The 13,645-nt window shown below is 38.8% G+C and overlaps 1 protein-coding gene across 1 annotated transcript; it reads right to left on the reverse strand.

Moving 5' to 3' along the window:
* Positions 1 to 944: 944 nt before the first annotated feature.
* drg1 (developmentally regulated GTP binding protein 1) lies at positions 945 to 11,996 on the reverse strand. The gene is made up of 9 exons (XM_063480679.1): positions 11,807 to 11,996; positions 10,144 to 10,267; positions 9,840 to 10,015; positions 9,665 to 9,734; positions 6,774 to 6,943; positions 5,955 to 6,085; positions 3,268 to 3,435; positions 3,000 to 3,122; positions 945 to 1,314 (listed from the first exon to the last, which is right to left on the reverse strand). The coding sequence occupies exons 1-9, from the start codon at positions 11,843 to 11,845 to the stop codon at positions 1,215 to 1,217; spliced, it is 1,101 nt and encodes a 366-aa protein (XP_063336749.1). The 5' UTR covers positions 11,846 to 11,996; the 3' UTR covers positions 945 to 1,214.
* Positions 11,997 to 13,645: the final 1,649 nt, after the last annotated feature.

Consider the following 13,645-nt stretch of genomic DNA (forward strand, 5'->3'; position numbering starts at 1 on the left):
AACACATCTGTGCAAATCTAAAGTGTTAAGGATGATCCTGAATTAGACACTGTAACCAATTTTTTTTAGAAGAAAAGACAATATTGATGACACTTCTAACAAATAAGTGGCTTTTTACTTAAGAGCAGAGAAAGATTTGTAGAAACATGCAGTGGATTTCTCTCGCTGGCAAACTGGAATCATTTTTCTTTGCGGTTCCATATCATATTCATTTAGTAAATGAAGATAAAAGCATGCATTTTTTTTGCAATACTATATCCAATATATGATAAAATGTCTGCATTTTATGTATACATATTAAATATACTGTAAGGCTCTCTTATTTAGCTTGGCAACACATCTTTGCATGGGTTTTGCGAACATGCTTGATAATTAAAAAACAAAACATGAGCATCTTTCACGTTTGGACTGCTTGATTTCACTCTTCAAATTTCTAATCTAGCCATATTATACTACAGTTTACATGCTTGGTGTCATCCATCGCATTCATTCATTAGCATCTGGTACTCGCACTCAGAGTGGTCTTGTTGTAACATACGGACATTAAATAACACCAACTTCCAAGAGTGCACCCAGTGCCAATAAAAAGCAGCTTTATTTTGCTCTGTGGAGTTTGGCTACTTGTGAACATCCCAACAACCCTCAGACTGCATCTGAGTGAATGAACTTATTAACCTGAGTGGCCGTCCCCACCAGAGAGCGGGGGAGTGGGTGGGCCACCAGTTTGAATAACTATCCCCATCATCAATGTCATATAAATCTCCCCTCCCCTCTGAGCCACAGTTAAATGTTTGCCATAATGCCGGCTGCGGGTACGTATCTGCAACATTTCTGTGGGATTTTTCCTAACAAACCAAATTTAGCACAACACAGAGCACTCCTGGTTACACTTTTTGATAAAGTAATAAATCTATTATCTGAATAAAAACACAAGAATACACACATTGAGATTCCACTGTGATTTTATTGTACAGTTCTTTTAGGAGTCAATGGAAGCCTTAACCAATATTCAATATGAACTATTCATGGTGTTAAGTACTGTGTGTTACTTTAAATATGACACTTTAACCTGCCATTGTTTTAAATCAATGAAAGCAAAAACAACAGATGCTGTAATGACAGACATGTCCGGTCGTTTATTGAGCAGCTGTACAGAACACTTTGTGATAACATGGGTCATGCAGTGAGCATTAAGACTCCTTTTTTTTTTTTTTTTACTTTTTCACCAGCTGGATAACATCTTCATCCTCCATCACATGGTCCTTGCCCACCTTTTGAGGGTTGTGCTTTACAGAGGAGCCCCAAACAAGTGCACTGAAAGAAAGAGTTAAGAAAAAAAGAGTTTGATCCTGGTTGACTGATGATTCGTTCAAGAGTGTGAAAAGAAAATATATCAGGCCATTATAAAGTAGCCCTACAAATCATTCTTTGCTACAGCTCTATTATAAAGGAACCTACTGGGTATGTGACATCCTTAAGGAGCAAAAGCTTGCATGTGTCACAGTTTGACCCGTCCGTTCCCTTGAGGATGGCTAATGCTCAGCAGCACTAACATAATGAATGATTGACGATGTTATCTTGGCTAGGCCATTTGGAGATGGTGGTGCAACACGCGGTCACATGTCTAAAAATCAAACGTTCCAGTGATGGCAACATTTAGTCTGGTAAATGTTGCCATTAAGGGAGGTGATAGAGTCATGAGAAAAATAATGTACACCCAGTTTTAGTTTTAAGGTTTTGACGCATAAAAACACATTAAGAATAATCTGATAAATACCACGCTCTAAAATCACTTATATACAACCTCAGATGAACTACCCCCCCCAAAAAACAAAACAAAACAAAACAAAAAACGAGCTATTACATATGTGTCATTATTTATTTAACAAAAATTAAGCCAAAAATGAAGAAACGATGTGTGAAAAACTAAAGTACACTGTTCCTGCTTCCATAATAATGATGAGGGTAAGTGGTGTCCAGATGCAGCTACTCAGAATGCATTTCAAAAAAGAAATTTTGGCAGTTTGTTGGTCAGGAGGATTCAGGTGTGTTAATGACGGGGCCCAATTGTTGCTGCTCATCAAAATGCTAACAGTTATTAAATGTAATTTACAAATAATCTGAAATCCATCATTCTACAGAGAAAAAGATTATTCACAAGTTGGAAACATTAGAGACAGCTGCCAATCTTCTCAGGAGTGAACGTACCATCAAATTCAGCACAAGGTCAGATAATGTCATATCTACAAGCCTCAGTTAGCATGATAAATGTTTAAGTTCCTGACAGTACAATTAGAAAAACACTGAACAAGAGAAAAAAGGTGTTGCAATGTTTGGGACATTGCAACACCTTTAAACTCAAGTGAAATGCAGTGGTGGGACATTTAGAGATCTGTGCATAAACAAATTTCCGAAAACCTTGATAAACTAAAGCAGGGGTGTCCAACTCCAGGCCTCGAGGGCTGGTGTCCTGCAGGTATTAGATGTGTCCTTGATTCAACACAGGTGATTTAAATGGCTAAATTACCTCCTCAACATTTCATGAAGTTCTCCAGAGACCTGGTAATGAACTAATCATGTGATTCGGGTGTGCTGACTCAGGGTGATATCTAAAACCTACAGGACACCGACCCTTGAAGCCTGAGCTAAAGCAACGTTATAAAGAAGAGTTGGGCAAAATTCCTCAACAATGTCACTGAATGATGAAGTCGTTCAGAAAATGATTAGTTTATAATATTGCCTTTAAAGGTGGTTTTCTACAAGCTGTTGAATCAGGGGTTGTATATTTTTCACAAAAATCCAGCCAAGCTTTTGTTAAATAAATAATGACACTGTGTAATATTCAATGTAATGCTGTTCATCACATGGTATTTTATTTTATCCTCATCTGTAAAACCTTAGAAATTGAGAGAGGGTGTACTTATTTCAGTAACTTAAATAAACGAAAGACAAAAATATTTTTAAAATATTAGCATTTTAGCTAAGGCAACTATACTCACTACTTAAATTCTTTGATGAGGTTTTTGTGAATCTTCATGCAGAAATCCTCCACTGAAGTTCGTTCATTGGGGAGCACAACAGGAGACGTGTAATCAGGAAGCTGGCCTTTGGGTTTGGTGTAGCTGTAAGTAAATGTATCATCTCAGTAACTTTTTCCAGTCTGAACACACAAACACTTCAATTTTCCAAAGACTTGCTTTAAATCTATAACTGACTTTCGCCGCATTCACAGCATCTTTTGCAGATTGTATTGATGGAAATTCTTACATGCGCACAAGCCTTAAGTAGTCCCACATCCTCTCCAGCAGGTCATCAAAGTTCCAGCGGTGGTGGGCTGAGATGGGCACAGTGTGGGGCACTTTGTAGATGATGTCGAGCTCTTCAATGGAGATCTGGTCGATTTTGTTGAGCACATAAATGCATGGGATGTAGACGCTGTTGGGACAGGGACAGAGTCTGTAAGTGAAACCACTACATACTCAGTTATACTAAATAATCCAAGAAATAAAATGGTGAATAAATGAGTATATTTTGGTGCCGCATGAAGCCTTCTACTACATTTACCTGTTAACTAACATGTCAGCTGGTACGCAAATGTTAGATATTACAACTAATGCCATTTGCCTAGCACAGGGTGCACGCGGTCTCAAACAGAAGATTTACAAATCAATTACTTTTGGCAGAATAACTCCTAATGAATATCATTATAAATTCATAGAGCTTGCAGTAAAAGTAAGATCAGGTGACCTTGAACTATCCCTCGGTGTTGCTGCTGTTGGCTCAGAATAATGCACGACCTCCCATAATGCATTTGCCTCTTTCACTCCTCTCGCACTTACATGCGACTAGAGTAAGTCCTTTTTTTGCACTCTGTCACAGTTTGTGCTTTGCCATCTCTGTGCTTTTCCCTTTCCCCTCACAGCAGATGGCTGCTCCTCCCTGAGCCGCGTTCTGCCAGAAGCCTCTTCCTGTTGAAAATGAGTTTTTCTTCCCACTGATGCCAAGTTTTTGTTCATAAGGAAATCGCTGAATCACTGGGGTTCTTCTATAATGTTGTCTTTAGCTTAAAATATTAAGTGTCTTGAGACCATTGTGATGATTTGGTGCTACATAAATAAAACTGAACTGCATTGTCAACTAACACTCTACTATACTCTGAGTCACTGACATGCTCTACTGTTTCTACTACATTTAGTAAGACATTTAAATTCCTTTATTCTGCTTAATGAATTTGAGATATTTTGTTTTTCATATAAAGCTTAATATTTTCATTTAAATGTAAACTTATCTTAATTTATTGTATTTATTTTTTTAACTTCAAATTACCTTCTGCCTTATTTCTTTTGACATATCTTATTTTATCGATCTATAAACTGTTTAAGCACTACTGCCTGATGTGGAGTTTACACGCCTGGGTTCTCGCTGTACTTCGTCCCAGTCCAAAGACATGCAGTTAGTGGGTTTAGGTTAATTGGTGATTGCAAATTGGCTGTCAGTGTGAATCGCTGTCTGTCTCTCCGTGTTAGTCCTGCCACAGACTGGTGTTTTATCCAGGGTGTACCCCACCTCTCTATGGTAGCTGTGATAGCCTCCAACCCTCTGCTACCCTGAATCGGATAAGTGGAAGAGAATGGCTGGATGGATGGAATAAATAATGCATATTTCATTAAATTGTATAACAGCATGTGGATTAAGTGAAGCCTTCTACTTTTAGGTGGTTACACTTTCCACTGTGTCCATTTTCCTCCCAAAGTTCAGTGATTTTTTGTAGGAAAAAGTGTTTACTTTTCACAGGAACATTTGACTTTAGTTTTTTAATATATGTATATTAAGTAATTTTAATCATGTTTAAAATATGTAGTGCTACATATCCTTTTGTTAAGACACCTCTCTTCAAATAAATACTGTAAGTATACAGACAAGGAGGGGGCCCCACCTAATGCTTTATGCAATTACAGTTCATAGGCCCATAGGCTTCTGAATTATGAGAATTTTTAAAAATATTTTGCCTTGAAACATCACAGTGGATTTTAACTCAATTAAATGTGAATGGAAGCCAGAATTTCATCATTAATTCAAGGGATTTTCACAAAAAAAAAAAACAACCCTTCTCTGCTCAGGTTCAGCCAAACGCTTCAAAACTGATCAGACAGAGCTTTGCAGTGCAAATGGATGATGACCCAAAGCATACTGCAAAAGCAATGACGAGTTTCTCAAGGGAAAGAAATGAGACATTCTTCAGTGGCCAAGTCACCTGATCTCAAATCAGTAGAGCAGCTTTTCAGTTATTAAATACAAAAGTGAGGGCAGAGAAACCCACAAACAAGCAGCAGCTGAAGGCAGCTGTCGTAAAAGCCTAGTGGAGCATCTCATGGGAGGAAACAACATCTTGTGATGTCCAAGGGTGACTTCAAGCACTCACTGCAAGAATTTAAAAAAAAAAGTCCTTGTATTTAAAATTATGTTTGTCCAATTACTTTTCAGGATTGTTTAGGATTCACAGCATTTTTTGGCCAAATCCCTTACAATAAAGCTGAAAGTCCGGACTTCAGACTTTGATTGTCTTAAGATCCACAATGGGGGTGTACAGGATTTAGACATTATTTAAAAAATATTCTATAGATATAGTGTTTGGTAAATTTGTTTCTTTTCTGAAGTTGTAGTTTTTATTTTACTGTATTGTGGTCTTTCTCCTAGTTGCTTTTTTCTGAGGAGGGACCATGCTCAACTCCACATCCCATATTTGTTGACTTCTTATGTTAAGATAAAAACCTTTGAGTCATCTAAGTAAGATTCAAACAGGAATTCTCCCAGATGCTGCCTAGCACATAAACAGCATATTTAAATCCATCTGTAGTGGGAATGATGGGAGTGTTAAATGGGATTTCAGACCGGCAGGCCACACCCACTGAGAATGACTAAGAAAGGCCCATTGTGACACTTCAGCAGCTCACCGATTTCCCTCCACCACATCGATGAGGTCATCAGCTGTGGAGTCACTGCGCAGAGTGATGTCGGCGTTGTGGATCTTGTACTCTGCCAAGATACTCTTAACTGTTTCAGCGTCAAGCTCACTCTGTGCACACTGGAGAGAGAAAGAGAGAGTGCATGTGGATGGATGACTTAAAGTAACACAAAAAAGCAAGAAAATAGTCATTAAAAAAGTCACACAATTTAAAGATCTGTATTAATAAATTATTACATATTAGAGTCAGCAATACAATAAAAATCCATATGTTCTAATCCATGTGGCATCACTACCCATTTCTGCATCTAAATGCTCTGCTGAATTAATAAAAATGGCTGCTCTCCAAGGTGTTACAATAAACTGCAAAATATGAAAAACATTCAGCTCTGGACATAAACAAAAAAGGGAAAATTAAATACCACCCATGTTTGTTTGATTAGAGAAAACGGGATAGTTGACATTCTGCTACCTCATGATGAGCTACAGAACTACTGTTAGGCTAACATTAGCGCAGGTAAGATGTAGCAAGAGGGTTAAACTGTTCTCGAAAGTACAGATAGACACAAATGCCGGATGGGAAGATAAACACCAAAAAAGGACAAAATATCAGACAAAAAAAATGTCTGGGACTGTGAGATTTTAAAAACTTAGCTTGGAGAACACATTACACTTGAATGTAGAGGCTGAGAATGACAAGTAAATGATGTTTTAAGTATCAGTGTAATTATTCACTTCAGTTATTAATTCTAAAGTGAAAACTGTAAGTGCAAAGTTTCATTTAGTGTGTTTATTATATGAGACGTACCGTAGCGGTAAAGTTGATGCCTCCTTTGTCCTTTTTCTTGAAACCAATGTTTGGTGGTTGCTTGTTAAGCCGAATGCCGAAGCCTTCCAGCTCATGTTCTATTAGCTTCTTATGAAGAAGAGGCTTCAACACATCGAGCACTATCAGAATCAGATTGCAGGTTCGAGCCACTGTGAGAGAGCGGAAAAAGAAACAATAACATCAGTCAGAAATGTGTAAAAAGAAATCCCAGTTGAAGTACACCTGTTCAGCTGCTCGTTAATGCAAATATGAAATCAGCCAATCACAAGGCAATATTTAGACATATAGCCAGGTAGGTCATATGGATCAAGACGACTTGCTGAAGTTCAAACTTGAGCCTCAGAACGGGGAAAAAAAGGCGATTTAAGTGACATTGGTTTTTGATGCAGGATGAGCTGGTCTGCATTTCGGAAAAAGCTTTCAGGATCTACAGAGAATTGTCTGAAAAAGGGAAAATATCCAGAGAGTGCTGTGAGGAGTGCTTTTTATGGAAACCAAATGACCACTCCATAAACACATGGCACAATACAGGAGGGAAAGCTCAACAGAACAAAACAAATAAACTTAAAGGAGAAAGCACATTTTTTGAGGATGCCAGTGTTCACATTTTGGACCAAGAACACAGACGGTTTGAGAGACGAGTAAAGAAGTCCATTTACATCCACTGTGAATGTCTGTCACTAAACAGAGGTGGTGGGTGTGACACGAGTTATCAGCCACCTACAATGCAAATTTGAGAAACTTTCCCAAGCATTTCAACACCCACTCTCACCTTGCCTCAGGTGACCTCGATAGCTCATATGAGGTGCAAAAAATGTCTTCACAAACCTAAAGAAATCTAGTTACCTTCTTTTCAAGCACTTAAGACTACCATGACCTGTAAAATCTACATAGACCACTGAGCATTATTTAAAATGTCACAGCCTACCTAGGTATTGTTGCAGCAGGATAGCACACCATGTCACAAAGCATCTTAAAACAGATTCTGTAAACATGACATTAAGTTGTCAGCAGCTGTGTCACGTTATCATGTAAATATCTGAGGAATGTTTCCAGCACCTTGTTGAATCTGTGCCACATAGAATGAAGGCAGTTCTAATGGAAGTACCACAACCTGGTACAAGGAAAGCGTAACTAATAAATTGTCCAGTGAGTGGATAAAGCTGAGGTTCACTGCCTGCCCATAATGGTCAAAAGAAATCTTTGAGCAGGCTTGCACTTTTTGATGCCAGAGAAAATGTAACAGTAATGAAGTGGAAAAGTTTCAAAACGTGCTTGCATACACGATATAAGTGTGCCATGGGAAGAAGGCAGTGATGAGGCTCATGAAAAGAAGAGCTTAAAATACCAAGACTTTATCCAAGAGTGTAGAGTGAAAGGGTGGCAAGTATGTCTCTTTCCTCTAGAAGTGGGGTGTGGAAGGTTCCCAGTACAGTCACTGTAGATGGCACTCACTACACTCAGAGTTTCAGAAAATGAGCGGAAGACAGCTGTATGCAGGATTGTGGAAGCAGCAGAAAGAGCCTCTTATGGGCTCTGGTATAAAAGGGAGGTGTAGGGTTGGAAGTGTGGAGGTGGTGGGCAGTGATTTGGCCATCGCTGCTGACACGCCAGATGGAGGGTGTTGCAGTTAAGGGTTGAAACGCCAGGTTAAGCCTGGGCATGACATCAGCTCCAGGCCGAAGGCCACAGTCAATCTGTAGAGCATCAGCAGTTGTGTTTTAAGCAAACTTTAGATAAACAATGTGAATCATTGTCTCACTGAAAATCATTGATTTTAGTGTTCTCGCATCTACAAATACAACATCTTATGATTTAATCTGTCTATAAATATATACAGGAGAAAACTAAATTCCAGTAGCACTATTAGTTGTGCTGCCATTAGGGCTGGGCCATATCATACAGTTCACGGTAATACCGGTATAATGTTGGGCAACGATAAGAAAATGAAATATCGCGATAGCATATGGGTAAAACGCACATGTGCAGTGCCTTTGTTTTCATACGCACATGGCGGAAAAAGCATGGCGGCGACGGAGAATGAGAGAAGGGCGAAAGTGGATCGTTGAATGAAACGGATGAATCAGAATTGGTTTGTAAAAATGCTGCAACTTCAGTGGTGTGGAACTGGTTTAGCTTTCGTCCGTCAGATACACAACAAAGCACTATTTTTGGTAGAGCATGCTAGCGGGCTGTCGTTATTACCGTGTTTTTTGGAAAATACAGCACACTTAAAATCAATCCTTTGATTTTTCTAAAAATCGACAGTGCCCCTTATAATCCTGTGTGCCTTATGTATGAATTCTGGTTGTGTTTACTGACCTCCAAACGATTTTATGTGGTACATGGCGCTCGAAAATCTGTCAAATGTTTTAGTATGACTTTGCTGAGCTACGAACCCGCACCGCTTGATGGATTACGGCTATCGTAGGCAGGAGCCTCGCGGAGTGATACGTACTGTGCTTCAACATAATATTACCATATTGTGTGTGTATAACCTCTTTTTAAGTTTTGTGGATATTATACATGGTTATGCTGAGGGTATGTCGGCCAATTTCCACTGGAAATGCCTTTTGGTTAAACTGTCAGCAAGGAATTTGCATTTGCACTGTTAAATTTTTATATAACTTTAATGCACATAAAAAACAGCTGCTTGTTTAAGTGAAAATACATTGATGGGTTTTTTTTTTTTGCACTAATAAAGTTGTGGAGTTGTAAAGTATTTTGTCTAGTTTCAATTATATCGTCAGTTATATCGTTATCGATCATTTTCAAATGTATATCATGATAAATATTTTTGGTCATATCGCCCTGCTCTAGCTGCCATTGTATTTCCCTCCAAGCAGATTCCACTGTAATCAAATCATTACCTGCGATGACCTGTCGGCCTCTGCCCTTTCCATCCTTGGCGCCCTCAATGATTCCTGGGAGATCCAGGAGCTAAAAAGGAAGAAGTCAGGAAAAGAAAAATATAAGCAAATAACTTAAACCTTACCACAGCATGAACAATATTCCAGATTTTGACGAAAGCAGAAACTCTTGTACCTGAATTTTAGCACCTTTATACCGAATGACTCCAGGTACTGTTGTTAGAGTGGTGAACTCGTAGGCAGCAACCTCAGAGTATACACCTGCAAGGTTACTTAGCAGTGTAGACTTTCCTACAGAAGGAAAGCCGACAAAGCCGACACGAGCGTCACCGGTTTTCGCTACATCAAAACCTAAAAGTTGGAGGAAACATATCAAAAAAAATCAAATATGCATTAGCATTCATGGCCGGGCAAAAATAAATAAATATTTAAAATAAAAGTTTGGTAACATCATTAGGACACAAGTATCCTGATCTCACCTTCTCCTGTCCCACCACCGCTGCCTCCTTTAGGTGTGATGAGTTCCCTTCTGAGTTTGGCAAGACGTGCTTTGAGCAGACCCAAGTGGTGAGCTGTGGCCTTGTTCTTCTGCGTCCTGGCCATCTACAGTGAACAATAATACCAGTCTGCATGAGAACTTTCTAAAAAGCATTGAGTAAGCAGTTTTTACTGACTGCACTCAGGTACAGTCATGGTGAAACTTAATACAGAATAGACTTATCCTTTACAATTCAAAGTTTAATTTTGCCCATCTGGATTTACTGTAATGTCAGTGCAGTAACAACACTATAAACCTGCTCCCATTCTCTCATGTTGTACAGTTTTTACTTTATGCCAACTTAAATGCAAGGGTTTCTTACATTTGACATGCAACTTTAACTTACATACTTGAATGATCATAGTTAAGGCAAAGAGTTTTTTTAACCTCAATTAACAGATATTCATTCATTTTATTTAATCTTAGTTTTTCTGTCCATTTGATAAATAATACAGTTTAAAGCATTTAAGGTGGGAGGAAAGATTTTTAATAGGCAGGAAAAGTCCTGGCCAAGATCAACACAGCTGTGTTTCTCTGCACATTACAATGTACACCTAGTGCTGGTCTCAAGTTAAAGATAAATGGGTAGGTTGTGACAGGGAGGGCGTCCGGTGTAAAGTCTTTGCCAAATCAAACATGTTAGCTAGAAATGTTACTAGTGACTTACAAGAACTGCTACCGGTACAACTGACCAGCAGGGTGGCTGCTAATGGCCAAAGACTGAGAAAGAATAGTAGGGGAAGGCATGTTTGGAGGCAGCAAAATAGAAGGCAAGATTTTAAATGTAGGAATTATGGCTGGTAAAGTGAGAGAGATGGCTAACAAAGGAAAGGATGTTCAAGATGGATCTGCCAGGCAGGGAGATAAGAGGAAGACCACAGAGAAGACAGATGGAAGCAATGATCTGCTGTGGCAACCCTTAAAAAAGACAGTGAAACAAGTCGTCTTTGCACTGCAACCTGGAGGGTTTCCTTTTACTGCCTCTGATAATACAGTAAGGTTTCCATTAAAAACTAGAAACGGCTTTTTCTGAAGAAACTGCAATGTGATGATAGCTGATGATAGCTGAAGCTGAATGTTTTGAGCTGAAATGAAACAATTGCTGAATGTTAAGTTAAGTTTAAACTAAACTAAAAACTTAAACTAAAACATTCAGTGTAATTTAAAGCAAGTACCCCTGCTGGTACGAACTCTTATGTTCAAATTTGAGGCTTTCTCAATACAACAACAGACGGCACACCATACAAAGATCATAATATATGGATACGTGTGGATTAAAAGACAACACTGTCGTTTTAAGTTAACTTGTATTGAACAGTTAAAGTATACACGTTATGTAAAGGCGAGCTTGTTACTTGTTACCACCATCAACCTGCACTAGCACATCCGTTACACTGTCTTATATGATTAGTAATGGATTCACAAGTTCACTGATTGGGTAAAGCAACTTTATATGCACTTTGTGGCCAAAAGAAAAAAATGTGAGTTAGAAATATTGAGAGTAAAACAAAGCCCGGCTGTAATATTTTTGCTAACGCTAACAGTTTGTGGCTAGCTTAAACGTGACTGTCAGCGGGTTAGCCCGCCCGCTGTTTCCATCTTACCTCATTTTCAATTTCTGCTATTTTGGCGAGTATACTCATGGTGACGGTGTTCCCCGTGTACAATTCACGTTACCGATTGAAATTGAAAATCTTTTACATGGAAGTTGGCAAAGTTATTGGGGTACTTTAGCATGCACACCACACAAACGCGGTTGTGCGGTGTTTCCAGGGAAATCTCGCGAGAACCCGGACAGAGGCGGGGCATGATACCCGGTGCGTTGACCAATGACAGCCCGCGTTCACTCACAGGTTGCTCACTGAACAAAAAAGAGAAACGCAAACGCAGCATGAGCTTCCATAAGTGCAAATGCTTCATTTGCGAATCAGGAAGGTGGAATTTAGTACAACTAAAATTGCAAATAAAATGTATAAACACAAGTACTGCTATAGTACGGCTATGGATAATGGAAAATTCCATTATTCATTTGGAAAGGTTGTTCTACTTCACTGGATATCAGAAAAAACCCCATTTAGTTAACTTGCTTGATAAATCCCAGTTAGCTCTTCGAGGAAAAAAATCTTTACGTCAAAACGTACAATAAAGCTATTAAACACAATATTTTATTAAGAATTAATGTAGGCCTGTGTGCCTGTGCAGATGAGCATTGGCTTGTACTTTTCTCAAGTTTCGGATGTTTCTGAGTTGTGAGGAGACATCGTCGCTCTAAATTGATTTAAATAACTGTTTTACGCTGTAAAACATCAGATTTAATCAGTGTCTAGCTGAGAATGTACCACTGTTGTCTTATAGCTTCATACAAAAGTCATACACCTGTACCTAAAATACTGCATGAGTACATTTACTCAGGTTGGATAGTGCGCTTTTATTTCTTTTGCTCTTTTAATGAAATAATCCACAAGTTAAATATTAGAAGTGCTTTTCAGTATAAAACAAAACTATTTAACTACACATGAACTAAATTATCGTCTCCTAAATTAGGTTATGAATAAAAAACACCTCTATAGAAGAAAATCTTGATGAAAAAATAAGCTCGTGGGCCACTTCACTGAGTACACCTCAGTGGTATGAGGTTAGAATACTCTTTGCCTTTTGAGTAGCCTTAATTCTTCGTGACACAGATTCAACGAAACGCCGGAAACATTCCTCAGAGATTTTGGTCCATGCTGAAATGATCACACAGTTGCTGCAGATTTTGCAGCTGCACAACCCTTTATGAGAATCCCCCATTGCCACATCCCAAAGGTGCTCTATTGGATTGAGATCAGGTGACACCGGAGGCCATTTGAGTACAGTCAACTCATTATCAGTCAGTGTGAGATGATCTGGACTTTGTGACATCATGTGTAATCCTCCTGAAAACAGCCATCAGAAGATGGACACACTGTGATCATACTGAAGACCGATCGATATATCGGCACTGCTGATATTATGAGTTATGTTATGAGTGGTAATGTTATCAGTTTTCATGTTGCATAGTTTCTCCACCAGAGGGCACTCTTTAACGTCCCTGCTGGCACCAATGACTGTTATTGGTTGGCACAAACACAACAGATCTAAGTAGAGTCAGGCAGAGCATAAACGAGTAATCCAGGACTTGCTTTGACAATAAAATATGATTATTTTTAAACTGAATTGGAAGGACTCATAAATAACATAACAGATATTATGGAAATTTGTTTATATTTCATGTATCATATTTCATGTCACCCATCAGCCCGTCTAGCGCCAACAACCACGCCATGTTCAGTCACTTAAATCACCTTTCTTCCCAATTCTGATCCTCCGTGTGAACTTCAGCAGGTTGTCTTGACCATATCTACCTGCCATGTGATGTGTATGTTATTTAATACATGGGTTTTTGTGTTATTTATGAGCTG

Source organism: Pelmatolapia mariae, linkage group LG7 (genome assembly GCF_036321145.2).
Source record: "Pelmatolapia mariae isolate MD_Pm_ZW linkage group LG7, Pm_UMD_F_2, whole genome shotgun sequence".
NCBI classification, from domain to species: domain Eukaryota; kingdom Metazoa; phylum Chordata; class Actinopteri; order Cichliformes; family Cichlidae; genus Pelmatolapia; species Pelmatolapia mariae.